The sequence below is a fragment of the Nicotiana tabacum genome, chromosome 8, assembly GCF_000715075.1.
Source record: "Nicotiana tabacum cultivar K326 chromosome 8, ASM71507v2, whole genome shotgun sequence".
Taxonomy (NCBI): domain Eukaryota; kingdom Viridiplantae; phylum Streptophyta; class Magnoliopsida; order Solanales; family Solanaceae; genus Nicotiana; species Nicotiana tabacum.
This window is the reverse complement of record NC_134087.1, coordinates 140223483-140249692: the sequence shown is the minus strand read 5'-3', so window position 1 is coordinate 140249692 and position 26210 is coordinate 140223483. Positions and strand designations below refer to the sequence as shown.

Here is a 26210-nt window from a genome sequence, read left to right as displayed (position 1 = left end):
TCCTTCTCCTCCTCAAAGTTATATCCGCCTCTTCTTTCTCAAGCTTCTCCTTCTCCTTTTTCTGCAAAAGTAACTTCAATAATGAGAGAAAGAGAAATCTTTTGCCACCATCAGTTTATTTTCAATACTGTGGATGTTCTTTCTGTTTAGATTAATTACAAGAATAAAAATATATTTCTGTTTTTTGGAAACTAACAGAATGTTCACTCCCCTAGAGAATTGCATGTTTACATTATATCAATGCATCGAAAACTCAATGTAGATGCATATATCAAAGATTGTGTAAATAAAGAGTAGATTATTTTTGTGTGTTGGGTGGTTGTCTACTCTGCCCTTCAACCTCGCACCCCCATCCTTCCCGTTCTTTTATATATCAACAAGGCTTGGTGCTTATTGGTTTTCCTTTTCTTTTTGTTCTTCTCTTCTTTAGCTCTGTTCATCTATTACATGTCGTAGGGAACTCAATACCACAATGCAGTGCAAAAGTTTGTCGATGTGTGCAAGCTGAACGAATGAAATGGCCATGATCCCTGTGAACTGATTAGACATCTCTAGAGCTGAAGCTTACAAACAAAAACTTCAGCTCTAGAGCTGAAGCTTACAAACTGAAGCTTACAAATAAGAGCTGAAGTTCGATAGTTAAAAAACAAAAACTTCAGCTCTAGAGCTGAAGCTTACAAACAAAAATTTCGCCAGTTACAAATAAAAACTTCAGCTCTAGAGCTGAAGTTCGATAGTTACAAAACAAAAACTTCAGCTCTAGAGCTGAACTTCAGGCCCGGCTACTAAAATGCTGAAGTTTTGCGCGATTGTCTTTGCTACTTCAGCCCCGTATGCTGAAGTTATGCAAAAAAGCGGGTACGCTTGCAATTTTTGCAAAGCGGGCACAAGTTAAAACGTGACACAAAAAACGGGTATAGATGCAAATACCCCCTTCTTGCGAGGGCGGGCACTCATAGCCTGTTTGGCCTAAGCTTTTTTTTTTTAGGCCAAAAGTGCTTTTTTTTAAAAGCCAAAAGTATTTTTTAAAAAAAAAAAAAATTGAGGTGTTTGGCCAAGCTTTTAGAATGAAAAAAAAAAGTGCTTTTGAGGAGAAACAGAAGCAGAAAAAGTAGCTTATTTCCAAAAGCACTTTTTTTGAAAAGCACTTTTGAGAAAAATACACTTAGAAGCAGTTTTTAAAAGTTTGGTCAAATACTAATTGTTGTTCAGAAGTGTTTTTTAAATTAATTAGCTAAACACAAACTATTTCTTACAAAAAGTACTATTGAGAAAAACACTTCTTAAAATAAGCTGATTTTTGCAACTTGGCCAAACAGAATATCAGTAAATAATGGAGATTAGCTGCAGTGGATGTCCCTATAATCGTCGGTAGCGGGTTAAGATACATCTTCTACAGAACTGTATATGTACCTTGATATATTTGAATATTTTTCCAGATGCCCCTCCAAAAGTACAACAAGATACAACATAAAAAAGATCAACACCACATTAAAGAGAGACAAACAGCTTATGCTACAAGGAAACAGTTGTATCTTTAGATTCCTTTTTAAGAAATATTAATCTAACTACAAAATTGGAGCTATTACTTTAAGTAAATTTTCAGATAAACTTGATACATAACTAGGTTTGATCAGTATGTCAGTCTAATTTTACCAAATATCAATAGTTATAACACCGGCTTCCAAATGTTGACTATACAAGATGGAGAGTCAAATGTGTTTTTAGACCTTGACAAACTTTTTATTTTTTGTCTTTTTTACAAGAGATTTTTATTTTTTTACATAAGAAATCTGAAAAAGTAACACACAACAGTTCTGAAAAGATCATTTTCTTCTATTTAAATTGTAAGTTTCCATAGCAAAGTGTTTCCTCCAAAAATGAACCATTCAAACATCTAATAAGAAAAACTAGCATCCTCATATTTTTGGAAAATTAGAAGCTATTATGAGGATAAATTTATGAAAAATGTGTGGAAGATTGTACAGGATTAGGAACACACTTGATATGGGTGTAATTCATAAAAAGAACCTAATTTCATACCAGTCCATGAATCATAATTTCAAATTATTATTAAGAACTGCATCTCCATTCGCCCAAACCGAAGAATACTAGATGGTGATGGCTCGTACATGCACAAGCCCAATACATACTTGAAGTAGCTATGTTTTGGTGTTATTTGCTGATTAAAGTATAACCAATAGTGCTCTAATGGCTGGAAATTCGATTGAATACAAACAGTGAGGTAATACAGATAATTCTACCCTATTTTTCAGTTGAATATATCAATTGCTGATTACTTGTGTACTGGCGCAAAAACGTATAAAAAAATAGTTTTAAGCTCATTAATGCGTAATATCAAGGCAGTAACGAGGACATAGCTGCTGCATATATATAGTGCCCAGCCAGCCCACGTGGGCTTTAGTATTGACGGGCTGGACTGGGCTAGCCCACCATTTTGATAGGTCTTATAATGGTCAGCCAATCCCACCCCTATGTGTGCCGCGGGCCCTCACGGGCTAGCTCATCATTTTTAAAAATATAATTTTATATTTTTTTCTTTAAGTTCTGACCCAAAAAAAGATAATTATTTAAAAGTTAGAAAAATATCTTATTGGAAATTTTTTGCAAAACTTAATAACTTTTTATATTGTTCCAATATATCACAATAAACATTAAAAAAAAGGTAAAAGACAAGACTATATTTCATTCACTAAAAGTCAAAACTCAAAACAAACTATTAAGGAGAACGTCCATGATGCTTATGAGATATCCAACAAATCTATCTTCAGCAAACACATTTGAATCTGCTTGTGACAAGGTTATCTTAACATCTTCACTTTCATCTATATCTACAATTCATATGTAATATTAATTAGTTAAATCTTAAGAATAATTAAATTTTAAAAAATTAATAATATTCAAATTCACATAAAACATATTGCCAGTTTGAGTTTGGGAAAAGTTGTGCAGCCAATTTCGAGTAGTAACAAGTGTTTGAACATTTTCATAATAAATGTAACTCCTGTACTTTGTAAGAACACATCACCAATGCTTAATGTTGATTCCGACGCTACAATGGTAATAGGATTACTAAGTACATCACGCGTCATCACTGAAAGATCGAAATATTTTATAGAATGGTCTTTCCAATACATGACAACATCCATCTCTTGGAACTTCTCAAGATCAAGTTTTGGTTCCTCTTAGTAAATATCTAATTCTAACTTTCTATCTCTAGAGGTATACTTTTTATTTTTTACATATTTTAAATAAATATTTTATTAGGCCCATGGGCCGGCCCACCCCATCCTCAATCAAGCCTCACAGGCCACGAGCTTACTCGGGTCGGGCTTAAAAACCTCGTTATTAAATGGGCTCCAAAAATTCTAGCCCAGCCCTGCTAAATCACAAGTTGGGCTGCTCAACACGCCAAACTTATATTGATAGCTCTATATATATACGAGGACTAGTGAATTTTGTGCAGTCTTATAAGGTAAACATGACACAAAATAAGAAATAAAAATAAAGTAAATTGTACAAGAATCCAACTAGGGGCATTTGCATCTATACCCGCTTTTTGGGTCACGTTTTAACTTGTGTCTGCTTTGCAAAAAAAATTGCAAGCATACCCACTTTTTCATGTAACTTCAGCATACGAGGCTGAAGTAGCAAAGACAATCACGCAAAACTTCAGCATTCTAGTAGACGGGACTGAAGTAGCAAGTGTGTTGAACCAAATGTACTGAAGTTTTTGGTTGTAGTTGCTGAACTTAAGCATAGTAGCTGAAGTTTTGTTCTCTATTTACTGAAGTTTTTGTTTGTAATTGCTGAAGTTTTTATTTTTGTAACTGGCGAACTTCAGCTCTAGAGCTGAAGTTTTTGTTTTTGTAATTGGCGAACTTCAGCTCTAGAACTGAAGTTTTTGTTTTGTAACTGTCGAACTTCAGCTCTAGAGCTGAAGTTTTTGTTTGTAACTGGCGAACTTCAGCCTTCTTAGAGTTGAAGTTTAACTGACTTTCCATATGAAAATTAGAGAAGAAGAACAAGATTCTTAACTGTACAAGAATGAAGTAGGAAAACATCAGTACTTAATTCACCCATAAGCTCAAAAGACATTTCATACAGTACAACATAATAACTTAAAGCATGAAATCTTTTTTGCTTTTTTTTTTTTCTTGAGAAGGATAATTAGGATCAGTCTTCTTCTTTTCCATATTGTTCAAGAGTACTTTTCTTGCTTCATAACTGTGTGCACAATAGACTAGTAAAAAAATTAAACCAATGAAACACATGATAAATCGAGCCATTATATTGTTACATCAATATTAAGTTCCGAAGAGATATGGAGATTATTGGGAGAAGGAGAAGGAGAAAGGGGACTGAAGTTGTTTAAAAAGTGGGTACAAATTAAAACTAGGTTAAATGGGGGCGACCAAATAGGACGCCCCATGCAATTTTTATATCATTGACCATGCCAAAAATTTGTGGTGCTGATTTTTTATCCTTTGTAGTCGAATATCTCCTTGATTAGGATCATTTCAAATTGACTATACATACTCTTCCCATTTAAATTACATATGCAATAATATATTCCTCCCCCTCCCCCCGCAATCATGAAACTCGTACTTTATTACACGTGAACGTTGCTCGGATTACATAAATTATTAAAGTATTAAGCCCAGTAAACTTTAGTTGTATCTGTTAATAATAATTCTCCTATCACAATATCTTATGAACCAATGAGACTTATATATCTTAGCAGAGATATTACCGTCAACTCATATTATTCAAAAGAAACTCATTATTATTCAAAAATTATATTACCAAATAAACAATATGAAGGTACTCACAAATTTTAAGTAAAGTCCATACACATACAAAAAGATTGAGAATAACTCCCCCTAACTATTATATACAAAAATTTCATAGTCAACAACGGATGAAGATGCTAGGTTTCCCACAAGCATCCATATTTATATCTTGAAAACATTACTTCTAATAATCCTAATTAGTCGCAATAGTCATCAGTCAAAATAAAATTGTAGAACTCGAGAAGACAAATATATTCCTCCTTTCAAAGAATTAAACATCTAATGGACATTAATTAAATCATATGTGGTAGATTTTCATATCGAATACTACAACCAGCAATTAAATCTATTTACATAAATAAATATTGTAATTGTTATCGTTTAACGGACATCAATTAAATTATATATGCTAGATTCTTATATCGAATACTGCAACCAGCAGTTAATTTTATTTACATACATAAATATTGTAATTATTACACAAAAAATACTTACATAAAAAATAAGGAAAAGTTTCATAAAGTGAAGCCATGCATACAGTAATGCCTGGCATTCATAGTGCCATTTTAAATTCTCGCTCTATAGGCATGCAATGGATGACACTTTAGGTTGATTTAAATGTTTTGATGTTTTTGTCTTTTAATTTTTGTCCAAAATAAGTGATGTTTTGCACAATCAAGAAGACATTCTTTTTATTTTTACAAATTTACCTTTATTTATACATTCATACTATTATATTTTCTATGAGTACATTAAATAGTTACTTTTGTTTTCACACGATATACACATTAAAGAAATGTGGTTTTTCTGTTGTAGCCATATTTATTTTAGTAATTTAGATAATTAGACCCTTTTATAGGATGAATCTTGGAGGTAAACATTTAAAACTTTGGCTCCATATAAATTTTCTTGATGTTTTAAATTAAAATTTTACTTTGGAAGAATTTTGACCACAGGTTGTGGTGTGAGAAAGATGCCTAAAGGGGGGAATGTCCCGACTTTTGGATTTATTCACAAAAAAGGTGCCTAAATGGCAAAGACAGTACTAAGGTATTCGTAAGAGCTATAGGTTATGAAACTGGTAAGCGCATCAGTCAACATTCGATGACGAATGTTCCAAAGGGGGAAATGATGATATGCCCCATATTTTCGTACGTGAGAGTACGTCGTAAGTCAATTGATGTAAGCTCATAAATGAGATTATATTTGAAAGTACATAAAGTCAGTAAATCATGTTACCTTGGAGGTTAAATATTCAAGATCATGAATAACAAGTACCAAGAGGCTTGGAAGGCTTAGAAGCTAAATGAATCAAAGAAGATAAGTTTCTTCGAAAGTCGACAAGTTAGGAATATTATAACATGTACTTTTGGGGTGAGAATAGAGGTGCTTAACATAATAAGGAGGTTATTTTATGAGTTATTTTAGTTGTATGATAGTCGTGTTTTATATTTTAAAGTCATGCGAGTTGTGCAACAAAAGTTGGCAAAGGTCATCACAAGTTACATTCATAAATGTGCTAAAAATTAGGTCAAATGTAGCTGAACTTTTCTCGAAATATACTTAGAATACGGGTGATCTACGTACCAAATTGAAGATCTATGAGTCTAGTTTCTAACTCATTTAAATGTTCAGCAATACGATATTAGAGTAGAGAGATATTTGTATTTTTGCGAGACTTCACAAACTGCATATATGATAAGTAGGTGTGTCACCTAGTTGCTTAAATGAAAGGAGGAAATATGTCCAAAAAGGGGCTAGTTTGACTCGGCCAAACAGCTCTTTTAAGGGCTGATTTACTTTAGATATTACACTCATTATATATCAAAAAAATCAGAGACACACCCCAGCAAACTTCTCACAAAAATTCAACACAAAACCATAAATGATTTTCTCTTCTTTTCAAATTCATTCCATAATAGTAAGAACTCACAGGATGGTGATCGGAAGCCGTGAGTTTGGTTGTTTGAAATGGGTACTTTGGTAGTAACAGAAATGGTGGAAGAGATGCGAGCTGGGGCTGGGTCTTTTTATTGAGAGCTTGGCATGGTAAAAGATAGAAGAGGGGGAAAGGGCTCTGCCGGGCTTTGCTTTTGAGGGATTAGGATTAAATTTAACAGAATTTTTATTTTCTACTGTTAGTTTTAGGGTTGAGGACCAAATCTATCACCTTTTGTTTACATTAAGGACTATTCATATTAAGTGGTAAATATCAAGAACTAAAACATTCCAACCCATATATATTAAGGACCATTTTGATCATTTTCTCTCAAATAGGTTGGCTAATAATTACTTTCATCAAATTGGCAGCTCCAGTCGGAATTTAATACTATATTGTTTTAAAAAAAAAGCAGTTTGAGAAAAGAATAAGTGGTTGTACGATGAAGATCAACTGTAGTTATGTCCCTAATTTTGACGGCTATCCTTATTTCTCTCTCAGACAACCTTGGAAGCCCCGAGAGAGAGAGGGGGGAAGAAAGAAGAAATGAACTTCGTCTTCTGGCAAAAGGGTTCATTTCTTTTTGATTGTTAATCCGAACCCTTTACCCTTGTGTTATTTTTCTCCATTTTCCCTTTCAGGATAAAGAAGAAACATAAGAAAGTTTGTGTCTTGATTGATTTTGTAAATCATTTGGTGAAAAAGTTTGAGTATTTGATGATTAAATGAAAGTGGGTGGTTCAGATTTGTAATAGAACAAATGGAGATGGATAGCATTGAGTGTGTATCATCATCAATGCATTGAAGATGAAGAGATCCAATCTTCTGTTTCATCTCATCAACAATACTCTTCAGCAAAACCACATCCTAATGTTATACCTTTCGGGATTGCCCCTACTAGTGTTTATGATCTGCTCGAATGCCCCGTTTGTACTAATTCTATGTACCCACCTATTCATCAGATTCATTCTCTTCACCTTTTTTTATATTTATTATTATTATTTGGGTTTGTTAAGGCTATCCCTTCTTTCCTTTTGGCATGATCCATATGATACAAATGAAATGAGCAATCGCACAACTATCATAAATGACTTTATTCTTAGAAGTACTAGGAGTTCCTAAGTTCCTGATTTCCCATGTGTCCTATTATTATATCGTCTATTCATGGGTCTTAGAAAGTACGTAAGTTGATAAAGTTTATTTCGTGATATTAACCGAAGGCATATTGATCTTATGCCATCCCAAGAGATCTTATTGACTTACTTTATTATGTATTGCATTCATTTATATATGTACATTGACCCATGACCATATGGTATTATATACGTGTATATTATATGTATATGGGGTATGGGGAAAGGTTACGGCTTACGCACTATGTAATGACCCGATCAGTGCTTAGCGATCCATTCAGTGGTTCGAGGTCTTGACTAGCTACATATGGTGTATTATGACTTGTATGCATGGTCGGATTTGATTTTTGGATGGTTCAGAATGAATGAGTAATTCTCACTTTAGAAGCTTATTTTGAAAATGTTGACCGAGGTTTTGACTTTTGTGGAAACGACCCATGAATGGTGTTTTGATGGCTCCGACAGGTTTGTATCATGATTTTGGACTTAGGCGTATGCCCGGAATCGATTTCGGAGGTCCGTAGGGTGATTAGTGTTGTTTTGCAGTAAGTTGGCAATTTTAAGGCTTTGAATTTTTACGAGTTTGACCGTAGGTTGACTTCATAGCTATCATATTTGAATTTCTGTTCCGGAACTTGTAATAAGTCCGTTTTACCATTTGAAATTTGTCCGCAAAATTTAGCGTCATTCCGAGTTGATTTATAGGAATCGAACGCGCTGTTGTGTTTTTAGAAGTTCTTGAGTTTCATATTGAGTTCTTGTCTTTTGAGGTCCGACTAGTGATTTTGGATGTTATTTTGAATGATTTTATCACACGAGCGAGTTCGTGTTATATTTTTAGACTTGTGTTGATATTTGGTTTAGAGTCCCGAGGGCTCGGGTGAGTTTCAGAAGCGTTGTGAAGTGTTTGATAGAGTATGGAAATTTGCTGGTGTGATCTGATGCCTCAGGTCTCACATTTATGAGATTATGATCACAATTGCGACATTAAGCTGTGGATTGTTAAGTTCACTTTTGCGAACCAAGAGTTCGCATTTGCGAAGGAGGGGCTGGGTATGATGTCTCGCATTTGCGACCAGTCAGGTTGCATTTGCGAGTGTCCATTATTCGCTTTTGCGAAATTTATGTCACATTTGCGACTCTAGAAGGGACGTGGGATCTTCGCTTTTGCGAATGATTTCTTGCATTGTGGGGTTCGGATTTATGAATCTCAGGTCGCAATTGTGACACCTGCGACTGTACATAAGAGCTGAGGTACGGGATTTTGGTCTCATCTTCATATTTTGGAACTCTAGACTCGGTATGAGGCAATTTTGAAGACAATTTTCATCTATAAACTTTGGTTAAGTGATTCTAATATATTTCTAATCATATGAATCAAAGAGCAAATTTGTGAAACTTTGTCAAATTTTTAAAAAATAAGAATTTGAGTTTTGAGCGTTGATTTGGACTCGAATTTTTGAAATTAATCACATATATGAACTCGCGGAGTCATGGGTAGTCGAAATCTACCATTGGACCCGTGTTTTGATCGGGCGGGTCCCGGATTGACTTTGTTGACTTTGAGCAATTGTGTAAAGATCATAGCTTTAATTATCGGAATTGATTTCTCTTGCATTATTTGATGTTATTAAGTCGATTTTGGTCAGATTTATGTTGAGAGGAGGTGAATTGTAAAGGAAAAGCTATTTTAGAGAATTGATTGAAGGCTTTTGAGGTAAGTATCTTGCCTAACATTGTGTGGGGGAACTACCCCGTAGGGATTTGTTGGTTTGTACTATTTGAACTACATGAAAGACGTGTATACGAGGCGACGAATGTGTACATGGCTTATATGTGGAAATTTGACCGACTTAGACTATTAGGTTCTTATGTTCATTAAATATGAAGTTGTCTTATCATGTTAAATCCTCTATTTGCTAAATTTACCCTTATGTGTCTTATTTGAAGTTGATTGATTTGTGTCCTACTCTTGTTTCCAAATAAACTCTTGTATGCCTTAGTTAAAGTTGTTGCCTCTTTTATTGCCATTCTATCTCTTTCGTAATTGCTTAACCTTAATTGAAGTTATTTCTATCTCTTTCGTAATTGCTTAACCTTAATTGAAGTTATTGTTGTCTCTTCCTCAATTGCCTAACCTTAATTGAATTTATTGTTATCTCTTCCGTAATTCCCTAACCTTAATTGAAGTTATTGTTATATCTTCCGTAATTGCTTAACCTTAATTGAAGTTACTGTTATCTCCACCAATGTTGACTTATCCTTATTTGGAATCATTGTTACATGATGTTTCTTTATCGTTGAGTTGTACCTACTTGGAATTATTGTACATGCTATCTCTTTTGTTGTCGAGTTGTACTTATTTGGAAGCATTGTTATATGTTATCCCTTCAATTGTTGAGTTACTCTTATTGGATATCGTTGTTACACATTATCTCTCCCGTTATTGAGTTATTCTTGTTGAAACCATTATTACTTGCTATGTCTTCCATTGTGAACTCGTTCTTCCGTTTCTTTGTATTTTGTAATTCTTCTGTTGATTTACTTGTCGTACTCTAGTGTTATTGTTGTTGTTATTGTTGTACTCAGTGTTGTTGACCTAAGGGCTATGCATGGTTGTAGTATTGGAGTTTATTTTGAGGAAATGTTGTGGCATATGGGCACATATGGTGCAAGTCATTACATTGTATTGTTATGTTTTTTGGCACACGTGATAGTGGTGAGAGGATTGTTAGGGTGTTCGCACATAAGTTGTCTGTGCTATTGTTATCATTGATATCTGCACATGCGGCATGACAAGTAGGGATATATTTTGTTTGGACCTCTAGTAAGTGTCGATGTCGATCCTCGCCACTATTTCTCCAGGGTTAGGCTAGATACTTACTGGGTATGCGTTGATTTACGTACTCATGCTGCACTTCTGCACTAAATATGCAGGATCTGACAGGTCATTTGGTGATCATCTTGGCTTGTAGGCGCACCGGTTGAGGAGACTTCATGTGAGCTGCATTCCATGTTACCTCAGTCCACCGAGTCTTCATTGTATTACTTATTTTATTCTGTATTTTTACATTCGGAAAAGAGGTTGTATTATATTTGTATTCCTTAGAAAAAAATGCTCATGCACTTGTGACACCGGATTTTAGGGTTTTTACGGGTTGTTCATTATTGTATTTGTGAAAATATTATCATTTACTTTGTAAATTCTATTTCTTACTATAATTGATGAAAATTATGATTTCAAAAGTACTAAAATGAGTAATTAAGTTAATCATTCACTGTTGGCTTGCCTGACAGCGGTATTAGGTGCCATCACGACCTTTAGTGGATTTTGGATCGTGACAACTTTTAATTTCCAAACTTCGATAAACGGGTCCGAATCATATCAAAGCATTCCGGAATGATGCCAAACTTTGTGTACAAGTCACAAATCACGATGCGAACCTATTCCAAGGCTCGAAATCTCAAACGGACAGTGTTAACGCCAAAGTCCATTTCAAACTAAACATAAGAAATTCTTAAACTTTTAAAATACCAACTATCCACAATCAGCGCCGAAATGCTTCCGGACCACCCGATACTCAACCCGAACATACGCCCAAGTTCGAAATCATCATACGAACCTGTTGGAACCTTTAAATCTCGATTCCGAGGTCGTTTATTCAAAACTCACACCTTAGTCAATTCTTCCAACTTAAAGCTTCCGAAGTTAGAATTTTCCATCCGAATCAACTCTGAACTTCCCGAAATTCGATTCCGACTATGCATACAAGTCATAAAACATGAAGTGAAGCTACTCAAGACCTCAAACCGCCGAACGACACGCTAGAGCTCAAAATGACCAATCGGGTCATTACAATACATTATGAAAGGATACATAGCGCCCATCCAAACCAGCACAAAGAAATCACAATCAAATAGGAAAAAATGATCAAATGGCCTTAGGGATCGTTTGGTAGGGTGCATAAGAATAATGTTGAATAGGGTGTATTAGTAATGCTGGTATTAGTTATGCTTGCATTAGTTATGTTGGTATTAGTTATGCTGACATATTTCTTATCCATTGTCTGGTTTGATGTATTAAAGCATTGCACAATTTCTAAAAGAATTGTTTGTTTACAAAAATGCCCTCAAAACTAGTTCACACTCTAACTTTTTAAAAGAAGCATATGTTGAGAAATATTTTTATATAAAACAGTTTACAAAAAATTATTTGATTTGTCTACCTATATTGTAAAATAAAATTAAATATTTACTTATAAAAAAGAAAATATGCTAAGTATTTATTTATTTACTAGGGATATAATTTTATTTCTCACTATTTGGATTATTTTGAACTTGCATTAAAATACTAACTAACATATTTTAATCAAACATAAATTTTGAAGGACAATTTTGTCTTTAACTAAGCTAATGCATGCATTAAAACTCATTGCATTGCTAATACCATTATTTTCTATGCATTAGTTATGCATATGATAATACCAAATAGGATGTATAACTAATACTTGCATAACTAATGCATAGGTTCAAAATGTGTACCAAACAATGTATTATTAATACACAAAGCTAATGCATGCATTATTTTACCTAATGCATCCTACCAAACGACCCCTTAATGTATAGGGGTTGGAATATTTTGGTACTTGATATATACCACTTAATTGGAATAGCCCTTACTGTATACAAAAGGTGATAGCTTTGGTCCTCAACCCTAAAACTAACAGTAGAACACAAAATTTTTTGTTAAACTTCACCCCAATCTCTCCCGACTCCCTCCTCCTCTTCTCTCATTCATCATTAACGACCTTAAATTCAAACACTCTAAAAAACAAGAATGGATCTGCTTGGGAAGCTAAATTGTTTTGCTTGTTAGTCTTATGGATTTTATAAATGGAAATCCTTTTTTTCTTGTTTGAATTTATTTGCGAATCTGTTTTAATCACTTCATTTGTTAAAATTTCAGTTTGATTTATAATTTTGCAAATGGAGATACATAGACTTGAATCTAATGCTTGAGCGATGGACCATGAAATATATTCTCTATAGTACTCAAAGTTTGGAAAACCAATTTAATTTCATTAAGTCTTAAGAGAATAGTTTTCAATGTGCTACGGAATTCTAAACTTTTGCTTTGTATATTGATGAAGTTTAAATTTCTTTCTTACTGAGAAAGATTCAAAGAAGTAGAATAATGGTGAACCAGAAAATTCTAGCCATTATAAGACTAGTAATATAGTCGAAGAAGAGGTGATGGGTCAATTCGTGATATGCAACCAGTAATATTGCTTGACAAGATTTCATATTGGCAAAGATTTATAGAAACAGCAATCGCCACAAGGCCAACAAGGACAGTTAAAATCGTCTTGTCCAAGTTGCTTCGTAGATGTTGTGTAAAAACAAGTTTTAATATTTAAATACGGGTTCACTCTTGTTCTTGATATTTTCTTCCATTCAACATATCAATCATGTGTAAAAGTTTTGGTTGTTTGAAATGGGTACTTTGGTAGTAACAGAAATAGTGGAAGAGATGCGAGTTGGGGCTGGTCTTTTTATTGAGAGCTTGGCACGGTAAAAAATAGAAGAAGGGGAAAGGGCTCTGCCAGGCTTTGCTTTTGAGGGATTGGGGTTAAATTTAACAGAATTTTTATTTTCTACTGTTAGTTTTAGGGTTGAGGACCAGATCTATCACCTTTTGTATACATTAAGGACTATTCATATTAAGTGGTAAATATCAAGGACCAAAACATTCCAACCCATATATATTAAGGACCATTTTGATCATTTTCTCTCAAATAGGCTGGATAATAATTATTTTCATCAAATTGGCAGCTCCAGTCGGAATTTAATACTATATTTTTTTTTTAAAAAAAGGCAGTTTGAGAAAAAAATAAGTAGCCGTAAGATGAAGATCAACTATAGTTATGTCCCTAATTTTGACGGCTATCCTTATTTCTCTCTCAGACAACCTTGGAAGCCCCGAGAGAGAGAGAGAGAGAGAGAGAGAGAGAGATAGAGAGAGAGAGGGGGGGTGAGGAGGGAAGAAAGAAGAAAGGAACTTCGTCTTCTGGCAAAAGGGTTCGTTTCTTTTTGATTGTTGATCCGAACCCATTACCCTTGTGTTATTTTTCTCCATTTTCCCTTTCAGGATAAAGAAGAAACATAAGAAAGTTTTTGTCTTGATTAATTTTTTAAGTCATTTGGTGAAAAAGTTTGAATATTTGATGATTAAATGAAAGTGGGTGGTTCAGATTTGTAATGGTAGAAATGAAGATGGATAGCATTGAGTGTGTATCATCATTAATGGGTGGCATTGAAGATGAAGAGATCCAATCTTCTGTTTCATCTCATCAACAATGCTCTTCAGCAAAACCTCATCCTAATGGTATACCTTCCGGGATTGCCCCTACTAGTGTTCATGAATTGCTCGAATGCCCCGTTTGTACTAATTCTATGTACCCACCTATTCATCAGGTTCATTCTATTCACCTTTTTTATTATTATTATTATTATTATTATTATTATTTGGGTTTGTTAAGGCTATCGCTTCTTTCCTTTTGGCATGATCCATATGATACAAACAAAATGAGTAATCGCACAACTATCATAAATCCCTTTATTCTTAGAAGTACTAGGTGTTCCTAAGTTCTTGATTTCCCATGTGTCTTATTATTATTTCGTCTGTTCATGGGTCTTAGAAAATACGTAAGTTGATAAAGTTTATTTCGTGATATTAACCGAAGGTATATTGATCTTATGCCATCCTGAGAGATCTTATAAACTTACTTCATTATGTATTGCGTTCATTTATATATGTACATTGACCCATGACCATATGGTATTATATACGTGTATATTATATGTATATGGGGTATGGGGAAAGGTTACGGCTTACGCACTATGTAATGACCCGATCAGTGCTTAGCGATCCATTCAGTGGTTCGAGGTCTTGACTAGCTACATATGGTGTATTATGACTTGTATGCATGGTTGGATTTGATTTTCGGATGGTTCGGAATGAATGAGTAATTCTTACTTTAGAAGCTTATTTTGAAACTATTGACTGAGGTTTTGACTTTTGTGGAAATGACCCATAAACGGTGTTTTGATGACTCCGATAGGTTTGTGTTATAATTTTGGACTTGGGCGTATGCCCGGAATCGATTTCAGAGGTCCGTAGGGTGATTAGTGTTGTTTTGCAGTAAGTTGGCAATTTTAAGGCTTTGAATTTTTACAAGTTTGACCGTAGGTTGACTTCATAGCTATCATATTTGAATTTCTATTCTGGAACTTGTAATAAGTCCGTTTTACCATTTGAAATTTGTTCGAAAAATTTAGCGTTATTCCGAGTTGATTTATAGGAATTGAACGCGCGGTTGTGTTTTTAGAAGTTCTTGAGTTTCATGTTGAGTTCTTGCCTTTTGAGGTCCGACTAGTGATTTTCAATATTATTTTGATGATTTTATCACACGAGCGAGTTCATGTTATTTTTTTAGACTTGTGTTGATGTTTGGTTTAAAGTCCCGAGGGCTCGGGTGAGTTTCAGAAGCGTTGTAAAGTGTTTGATATAGTATGAAAATTTGTTGGTGTGATATGATGCCTCAGGTCTCACATTTGTGAGATTATGATCACAATTGCGACATTAAGCTGTGGATTGTTAAGTTCACTTTTGCGAACCAAGAGTTCGCATTTGCGAAGGAGGGGCTGGGCATGATGTCTCACATTTGCGAGTGTCCATTATTCACTTTTGCGAAATTTATGTCGCATTTGCAACCCTAGAAGGGATGTGGGATCCTTGCTTTTGCGACTGATGTCTTGTATTTGCGGGGTTTGGATTTGTGAATCTCATGTCGCAATTGTGACACCTGCGTCTGTACATAAGAGCTGAGGCACGAGATTTTGGTCTCATTTTCATATTTTGGAACCCTAGACTCGGTAGGAGGAAATTTTGAAGACAATTTTCATCTACAAACTTTGGTTAAGTGATTCTAATATATTTCTAATCATATGAATCAAAGTGCAAATTTGTGAAACTTTGTCAAATTTTTAAAAAATAAGAATTTGAGTTTTGAGTGTTGATTTGGACTTGACCTTTTGAAACTAATCACATATATGAACTCGTGGGGTCATGGGTAGTCGAAATCTACCATTGGACCCGTGTTTTGATCGGGCGGGTCCCCGATTGACTTTGTTGACTTTTGAGCAATTGTGTAAAGATCATAGTTTTAATTATCGGAATTGATTTCTCTTGCATTATTTGATGTTATTAAGTCGATTTTGGTCAGATTTATGTTGAGAGAAGGTTAATTGTAAAGGAAAAGCTATTTTTGAGAATTGACTGAAGGCTTTTGAGGTAAGTATCTTGCCTAACATTGTGTGGGAAAACTACCCCGTAGGGATTTGTTGGTTTGTACTATTTAAACTACGTGAAAGACGTGTATACGAGGCGAAGAGTGTGTACACGGCTTATATGTGAAAATTTGACTGGCTTAGACTCTTAGGTTCTTATGTTCATTAAATATGAAGTTGTCTTATCATGTTAAATCCTCTATTTGCTAAATTCACCCTTATGTGTCTTATTTGAAGTTGATTGATTTGTGTTCTACTCTTGTTGCCAAATAATCTCTTGTATGCCTTAATTAAAGTTGTTGCCTCTTTTATTGCCATTCTATCTCTTTCGTAATTGCTTAACCTTAATTGAAGTTATTTCTATCTCTCTCGTAATTGCTTAATCTTAATTGAAGTTATTGTTATCACTTCCGCAATTGCCTAACCTTAATTGAATTTATTGTTATCTCTTCCGTAATTCCCTAACCTTAATTGAAGTTATTGTTATCTCTTCCGTAATTGCTTAACCTTAATTGAAGTTATTGTTATCTCCGCTAATGTTGACTTATCCTTATTTGGAATCATTGTTACATGATATTTCCTTATCGTTGAGTTGTACCTACTTGGAATCATTGTACATGCTATCTCTCTTGTCGTCGCGTTGCACTTATTTGGAAGCATTGTTATATGTTATCCCTTCAATTGATGAGTTACTCTTATTGGATATCGTTGTTGCACGTTATTTCTCCCGTTGTTGAGTTATTCTTATTGAAACCATTATTACTTGCTATGTCTTCCATTGTGAACTCGTTCTTCCGTTTCTTTGTATTTTGTAATTCTTCTGTTGATTTACTTGCCGTACTCTAGTGTTATTGTTGTTGTTATTGTTGTACTCAGTGTTGTTGACCTGAGGGCTATGCATGGTTGTAGTATTGGAATTTATTTTGAGGAAATGTTGTGGCATATGGGCACATGTGGTGCAAGTCACTACATTGTATTGTTATGTTTTTTGGCACACGTGATAGTGGTGAGAGGATTGTCAGGGTGTTCGCACATGAGTTGTCCGTGCTATTGTTATCATTGATATCTGCACATGCGACATGACAAGTAGGGATATATTTTGTTTGGACCTCTAGAAAGTGACGATGTCGATCATCGTCACTATTTCTCCGGGGTTAGGCTAGATACTTACTGGGTATGCATTGATTTACGTACTCATGCTGCACTTCTGCACTAAATATGCAGGATCTGACCGGTCATTTGGTGATCATTTTGGCTCGTAGGCGCACCGGTTGAGGAGACTTCATGTGAGCTGCATTCCATGTTACCGCAGTCCACCGAGTCTTCATTGTATTACTTATTTTATTCTATATTTTTACATTCGGAAAAGAGGTTGTATTATATTTGTATTCCTTAGAAAAAAAATGCCCATGCACTTGTGACACCGGGTTTTAGGAGTTCTAACAGGTTGTTCATTATTGTAGTTGTGAAAATATTATCATTTACTTTGTAAATTCTATTTCTTACTATCTAATTGATGAAAATTATGATTTCAAAAATACTAAAATGAGTAATTAAGTTAATCATTCACCGTTGGATTGCATGACGACGGTATTAGGTGCCATCACGACCTTTAGTGGATTTTGGGTCGTGACAACTTTTAATTTCCAAACTTCGACAAACGGGTCCGAATTATATCAAAGCATTCCAGAATGATGCCAAACTTTGCGTACAAGTCACAAATCATGATACGAACCTATTCCAAGACTCGAAATCTCAAACGGACAGCGATAACGCCAAAGTCCATTTCAAACTAAGCACAAGAAATTCTTAAACTTTCAAAATACCAACTTTCCACAATAAGCGCCAAAATGCTTCCGGACCACCCGATACTCAACCCGAACATACGCCCAAGTCCGAAATCATCATACGAACCTGTTGGAACCTTTAAATCTCGATTCCGAGGTCGTTTACTCAAAACTCAAACCTTAGTCAATTCTTCCAACTTAAAGCTTCCAAAATTAGAATTTTCCATCCGAATCAACTCTGAACTTCCCGAAATTCGATTCCAACTATGCATACAAGTCATAAAACATGAAGTGAAGCTACTCAAGACCTCAAACCACTGAACGACGCGCTAGAGCTCAAAATGACCAGTCGGGTCATTACAATACATTATAAAATGATACATAGCACCCATCCAAACCAGCTTAAAGGAATCACATCAAATAGGAAAAAATGATCAAATGTCCTTAATGTATAGGGGTTAGAATATTTTGATCCTTGATATATACCACTTAATTGGAATACTCCTTACTGTATACAAAAGGTGATAGCTTTGGTCCTCAACCCTAAAACTAACAGTAGACCACAAAAAATTCTGTTAAACTTCACCCCAATCTCTCTCGACTCCCTCCTCCTCTTCTCTCATTCACCATTAACGACCTTAAATCCAAACACTCTAAAAAACAAGAATGGATCTGCTTGGGAAGCTAAATTGTTTTGCTTGTTAGTTTTATGGATTTTATAAATGGAAATCCTTTTTTTCTTGTTTGAATTTATTTGCGAATCTGTTTTAATCACTTCATTTGTTAAAATTTCAGTTTGATTTATAATTTTGCAAACAGAGATACATAGACTTGAATCTAATGCTTGAGCGATGGATCATGAAATATATTCTCTATAGTATTCAAAGTTTGGAAAACCAATTTAATTTCATTAAGTCTTAAGAGAATAGTTTTCAATGTGCTACGGAATTCTAAACTTTTGCTTTGTATATTGATGAAGTTTAAATTTCTTTCTTACTGAGAAAGATTCAAAGAAGTAGAATAATGGTGAACCAGAAAATTCTAGCCATTATAAGACTAGTAATATAGTCGAAGAAGAGGTGATGGGTCAATTCGTGATATGCAACCAGTAATATTGCTTGACAAGATTTCATATTAGCAAAGATTGATAGAAAGACCAATCACCACAAGGCCAACAAGGACAGTTAAAATCGTCTTGTCCAAGTTGCTTCATAGCTATTGTGCAAAAACAAGTTTTTATCTTTAAATACGGGTTCACTCTTGTTCTTGATGTTTTCTTCCATTCAACATATCAATCATGTGTAAAAGTTTTGGTTGTTTGAAATGGGTACTTTGGTAGTAACAGAAATGGTGGAAGAGATGCGAGCTGGGGCTGGGTCTTTTTATTGAGAGCTTGGCACGGTAAAAGATAGAAGAAGGGAAAAGGGCTCTGCCAGGCTTTGCTTTTGAGGGATTGAGATTAAATTTAACAGAATTTTTATTTTCTACTGTTAGTTTTAGGGTTGAGGACCAAATCTATCACCTTTTGTTTACATTAAGGACTATTCATATTAAGTGGTAAATATCAAGAACTAAAACATTCCAACCCATATATATTAAGGACCATTTTGATCATTTTCTCTCAAATAGGGTGGCTAATAATTACTTTCATCAAATTGTCAGCTCCAGTCGGAATTTAATACTATATTATTTTTTTAAAAAAAAGCAGTTTGAGAAAAAAATAAGTGGCCGTACGATGAATATCAACTGTAGTTATGTCCCTAATTTTGACGGCTATTCTTATTTCTCTCTCAGACAACCTTGGAAGCCCCGAGAGAGAGAGAGAGGGGAAGAAAGAAGAAACGAACTTCGTCTTCTCGCAAAAGGGTTCGTTTCTTTTTGATTGTTGATCCGAACCCTTTACCCTTGTGTTATTTTTCTCCATTTTCCCTTTCAGGATAAAGAAGAAACATAAGAAAGTTTGTGTCTTGATTGATTTTGTAAGTCATTTGGTGAAAAAGTTTGAATATTTGATGATTAAATGAAAGTGGGTGGTTCAGATTTGTAATGGAAGAAATGGAGATGGATAGCATTGAGTGTGTATCATCATCAATGGATGGCATTGAAGATGAAGAGATCCAATCTTCTGTTTCATCTCATCAACAATACTCTTCAGCAAAACCTCATCCTAATGTTGTACCTTCCGGGATTGCCCCTACTAGTGTTCATGAATTGCTCGAATGCCCCGTTTGTACTAATTCTATGTACCCACCTATTCATCAGGTTCATTCTCTTCACCTTTTTTTATATTTATTATTATTATTATTATTATTATTATTATTATTATTATTATTATTATTATTATTATTATTATTATTATTTGGGTTTGTTAAGGCTATCTCCACTATTATCCAACATGTTTTTGTTTTGTTTGATTGAAATTAAACAGACCCAAATGGATCTATATAGCCGATCTCAACTAGTTGTTGTTAATTGAGGGGAAAACTGAATTCTTTTGTGTAACATTGGTTGTGTTGAGTGCTAACTAAATTCTAAAGGACTAGTAAATTTAGAGATGACAAGGAATATAGATATTGAATTCTGGATTTCTTTTTGTAGGCCTTTCCAATTTGGTTAGGGAATGTGTGTTTTCTAGATCATTGAGAAATTGGATGCCACTGGTAGAGTATACGAAGAGTTGGTCTCTTGCTATTAGAATGCGAAGTTCATTTGAAAAAAATAATAAAGTTGCTATCTTGTAGATGGATAATGAGGCAAAAGAGTTGGTCACAGTAGGTTGATATTGCGCTCTTACGGCCCTTAATCATCTTAAAGCTGGGTTCTTTGGAACTTTCATGGCTATGTTTAGGATCTCTTGAGGAATACTTGGAAAACTTTAAGATATGGATTGAAGCATGATAATATGATTATGGTGTAGCAAGGTTAACAGGGCAATGTACTTTATTAGATTGAGTTTTATCAATTTTGAAGAGGTGAAGAGTTGTTGAAGATGACTGCAGATAGCGTTGTGCTTTTCTTATTGTATTCACGGTATACTATTGGCTGTTTTGGTGAATAACTGCAGTTGATTGTGGATGTTTTTGTGATTGGCTTTCTTACTTTTACTTCGACGATCAGAAGAAGGGAGGATTTTCTGCTTGTGGAATCTACAGCCCGTGCTACGTTCACCTGTGGTTTAAATATTTATGAGGAAATGAATTTAGTAAATCAGAAAGGCAATGTTGGCTCTAGGTAATAAGACTTATTGGAGCTGCAGTATGGGAGTGGTGCACTTAACATTCAATAAGCTTTCCTACTTTAGGTCATGGAAGGATATTTGTAGAGCGATTGGTTGGATTAAAGTAGTTCACTCTGCAGTGTCTTGAATGATCCTTCCTATGTCCTCCATTTGGCACCTGATAATATGATACAAACGTAGATACATTGTTGTATATCGAGGGAGAACGTAAGATTAAGTTGAAAAGACTTTTTGTGTGGAGGTATATTGAACAAGTTGAGCTTAGTAAGAAAACATATCACCAGTTGGTAAAAATTACTTAAAGAGTCCCATTCTTGTAACTTGTTGTATTTGGAGTTCGTTTTGCTGTTGATTGAGACTAGGGCGGCCTGTGATTTTTGGAGTAGATTAAATTCGTTTAGCCGAATTTTATAGTGTTTGGTGGTGCGCTGGGGGTATAGAATTTGCTTTGGTTTTGTGTGTTGTGGGGGGTGGGGTGGGGTGGGGTGGGGTGAGAGATTATCCGCTAGTAAGGTGGGAAAATGATGTGGGACAAGATGAGAATTGAGAGGCATGACCAGTTGACAGAAAGACGATGATGTAAAAGCATATTAGGGTTTTGAGAGTAGGGAAGGGATGTGCCGAACCTTTTGCTCTTCTCCTGTTATATTTTAGAGTAAAAATGTTATTTAAGACATATTTTGTTAGGGTGTTACTCCTGACATAATATTTCTACATTGGAGGATACAAAAGACGGGCTAAATTTTATCCCACTTTACTCCAGCCCTTTGAAAGGCGACAAAACGGTTTTTAAAGCTGAAAGCATAGAAAGGAGTAAGAGAAAAACATTCTGATAATCCTTGATGCATATATAATGATTGAAATCTTGTGAATAATTGAAGTTCTGTCCTCAGTGGTTATACATTGCTGGACAAGGTGTAGGGCTTGTACCTGAGTGAGCGTTAACAATCCAATTTGGCCTTTCAGTAAATGGTCAATGACGCCAGGGATTATTTGATTAGAAAGCAGACATTTTCCTTTTTGGGTAACCCAATATGGCTTTCTCAGAAAATGGTTAATGCCTCTAGGAATTCTTTAACAAAAAATGGACATTCCCTTTTTCTTTTCATTATAGTTGTAGCAGGCGAGTTTTGGGTACATTCTTCGGGATTCAAGTGACTCCTTGACTACATTATTCTTCACCGAACAATACAATCAATTGGATGAGCAGAATTTCACATTATCAGTTTTGAATGAGTACTTTATATGTATGCTTCTTTCAGTGATAGTTTTGGAACATAGCATGTTACATAATACTGGGACTAAATTTATTTTTCTGTAAAAGACAAGATGTTTGGCCTTCCAAAGAAAAGAGAAAAGCAAAATGATAATAATGGATCTTCTCATCCGCGATATATTCTCTATGGCTAAATCAGGTAGTATTCTGTTCTCTCATCCTTAATCCTATCTTTTCTCCTTTATATATTTAGGTCTGGTTGTCATGTGAACGCTTTAGGGCTGGATCAACTGAAAAACTTTAATGCATATCAAGATTCATATTGTTCATTTAGTCTTTTTGATTTTAACTCCTTATGGACTTAAGGTAATCATTTTAAACTTTGTTTTGTTTTGTAGTGTCACAATGGACACACGCTCTGTTCAACTTGCAAAACAAGGGTGCACAATCGATGTCCCACATGCAGACAAGAGCTTGGTGATATAAGGTGTTTAGCGCTAGAGAAGGTAGCAGAGTCGCTTGAACTGCCTTGCAAATATTATTCTTTGGGCTGCCCAGAAATATTCCCATATTACAGCAAACTCAAACATGCGACATTGTGCAATTTTAGACCGTACAATTGCCCATATGCTGGGTCAGAGTGCTCAGTGACCGAAGACATCCCTTATTTGGTTACACATTTAAGAGATGACCACAAAGTGGATATGCACACAGGATGCACATTCAACCATCGTTATGTAAAGTCTAATCCTCGTGAAGTGGAAAATGCCACGTGGATGCTGACGGTAACTCCAACATCTTTTAAGCATCAAACGATTTCTTCTTATCGCTATGCCTAATATTTAATGTGTTTAGTGGGGTTACTGAGCAAGTGTTATGTAGCAAAATATTTAGCTCATCTATTCATCCTAACCACCCAAATGCTGAAAAATGAACTTGCAACTGTTCTGCGGGTGAATTTTTTAAAAGAGAACTTGGATGTCAAATTATCATGTGTCACATCTTTTCTTTGGAATACCTGCTTTACATTTTCATAGTCCAAATGTTCTTTTTTTTTGTCCTTTTCTACTAGACTATATTAGAGAACTCCTAATGTTGGATAATCCTTAAGTACAAAGTATTGGAATATTATGAATCCAAACAGAGCATTTATAATATTGAGGTTTCATATGGCTGACATCAACTAGCCTAGGATTGAGGCATTGTAGTAGTAGTAGTTGTTGTTTCTTTTGTCATAACATATATCTTGGCTTCCTATCTCTTTTTTTTGTAGGTCAATCTTGTTTTTTTGTCCCGTTTCCAATCAATCTATACTATGGCATCTATTTGAAAAGGCTGAATACATAGGCAGCCCCTTGAACTTGTCCAAAAAATCCGTTCACACACCTCAACTAAACGATGTGACCTATTGAACACTTGACTGATGTCCATAGAAAATGTGCCTATCAGACGCAAAGTGGTGACATGGCACAATGCATGATGTGCCCTTCTTTGGGCAGCATGAAATAACTTAAAACGGTGCTAACATTTTCTAATGACATGTTTCAATACAAAAAAGGTACAGTAATTAGTTTACGTTTTGTTTTCTTTTTCTCCTTCATCTTCTCTATCACCGTGCGACCTCCATTGCCGAAAAACCACTCAACTCTCATGCCCTAATCTTCCTCTTCTCTCAGAAAACCCATGAGACCCAAGAAGAAAACAGGGTTCAAAAAGGAGAAACAAAAAGACTGGGATGAGCGGAGGGGGTCAATCTTAGTTGCTCGGACACGGGTACGGATCTAGAAGTCGGATCCTTCGAGATGTAAATTCTAAGATTCGGGGATACGGATCCTAGTACGGATACGGGTGCCGGGATCCGGCTAAAAATAATTCAAAAAAACAAAAATATAAAACATGTCTCTGAATTATGAGAAATTATGTGAAATACTTAAGTATAGATTGTAAAGTGTGGATTTCTTTTTTATTCTCAAGTTGTAGATAAGTAAAGGATTGATTTCTTAGATAATGCATGCTATTTTCTTCAACTTTACCCTAATTATTAGGATTCTGATTTCGGGAACCAAATTGTATCTCGTCTCGAATTTTCCCCCGTCGTGGTCAAAGTATCCGAAATTGTTTGACCAGATCCGGTACGGATCCCATACCCACACCCATACTAGTGTCATGTCGACACGGGTACGACACCTAAACTGCCATGTCGGAGCAACTTAGGAGTCGATAATTTTTTTTTTCACAAAACTTTTTTTGATTATTTAGGATGCCACGTGTCATTACTTCACTGTCTTTGTTGCGGGTGAACTGCACGCTTATGTTTTGGTAGTTCCACTGTTTTGTGTCTAATAGGCACGCTTTTCATGGAACATCAAGTGCTCAATAGGTCACATCCTTAGTTGAAGTGTCTAAATGAAATTTTTGGACAAGTTTAAGGGGCTGTCTATGTATTCAGCCATTTGAAAATAGTTGAAATCATTCTATTGAAGGTTATGTTCTACCCAATTAAGTATAGAGTTTATTGCAATAATGAAGAAAGAGAAGTGCATCTTATGGCCATTGTATTTTATCCTGTCATTTCCCATCTGCTTTGGAAAAGCTTCCTTCTCCAAGTTAAAAACAAAAATGCCTCGTATAACGGTAAAGGGGCCCTAGAACATTATGCTTTGACAGATTCTAATATGAGATAGGTCAGGACAAGGTTTGAGGCATGATTTGTGTTGAGTTTGTCTCTTGACATCTACATAGGGCCTGCATTCTGTATGACGCATGCGCGCCCCTTATTTTATCCTTCCAAGACACTAAATACATGTATCCCATTATATGTTATTGTTGATGAGTTAACGTATCCCAAGTTCATGGTTGCTGCAAGTTCAGAAAAGTAGTGTATTTTGACAGGGTGACTCTTGTTGCTCCTTTATCAGGTCTTCCACTGTTTCGGGCAGTATTTCTGTCTCCATTTCGAGGCGTTCCAGCTTGGCATGGCACCTGTATATATGGCATTTCTACGCTTCATGGGTGATGAAAGTGAGGCACGCAGTTACAGCTACAGTCTAGAGGTAGGAGGAAACGGTAGAAAGCTCTTATGGGAGGGTACCCCAAGAAGTATTCGAGATAGCCACCGCAAGGTGAGAGACAGTCACGATGGTCTTATAATCCAACGTAACATGGCACTTTTCTTTTCCGGTGGTGACCGGAAAGAGCTGAAACTTAGAGTTACTGGACGGATATGGAAGGAACAACAAAATCCAGATGGTGGGGTGTGCATACCAAATCTCTGTAGCTAATTTGGTTTTGTTTTTTTGAGTGTTTGTATACTTTTTTCTGTTGGATGTAATGTGCATGTAACTTGTAAGTTAGACAGCACTATGTTTGTTTGTACCTAAGAAGTCATGCTCTGACCATCATGTACTAGGAATACCTTTTTTTTTAGTTGTATCAATTGTTAATAACCATCTTACCGTTGCATTTCGTGCTCTCTCCTGACATCAAATAGCTAAATACATGATGGATACCATAACAGATAGTATACTAACTTAGCGATAAGAGAAGGAGATTAACTTACACGAGAGTGACTCTCCTTTATCACTTAAAGAAAATAATTGTTTGCCACTATAGGAGCAACATTTTTATTAATTAGACGTAAGACTTGCGGCTTCCTATGATTAAATAACTAGCACCACGTCAGAAATACAAAGTCATGTTGATGAGCTACCCGTTTTCTGAAAGAGTATTACGTA

General features: G+C 35.2%; 1 protein-coding gene across 1 annotated transcript; it reads left to right on the top strand.

Annotated features, from left to right (window-relative positions):
• The first annotated feature begins 19743 nt into the window (after positions 1–19743).
• On the top strand, positions 19744–25941 carry LOC107827560 (E3 ubiquitin-protein ligase SINAT5). The gene is made up of 4 exons (XM_075219698.1): positions 19744–19888; positions 20062–20284; positions 22875–23261; positions 25395–25941. The coding sequence occupies exons 1-4, from the start codon at positions 19758–19760 to the stop codon at positions 25755–25757; spliced, it is 1104 nt and encodes a 367-aa protein (XP_075075799.1). The 5' UTR covers positions 19744–19757; the 3' UTR covers positions 25758–25941.
• Positions 25942–26210: the final 269 nt, after the last annotated feature.

Bases quoted from the DNA above. Each gene is read 5' to 3' on its own strand.
- LOC107827560 (XM_075219698.1), top strand. From the start codon at position 19,758: ATGAATATCAACTGTAGTTATGTCCCTAATTTTGACGGCTATTCTTAT. The intron at 20,285-22,874 runs GTTCATTCTCTT...TTTGTTTTGTAG, and splicing joins TGTACCCACCTATTCATCAG to TGTCACAATGGACACACGCT. The intron at 23,262-25,394 runs GTAACTCCAACA...CTCCTTTATCAG, and splicing joins ATGCCACGTGGATGCTGACG to GTCTTCCACTGTTTCGGGCA.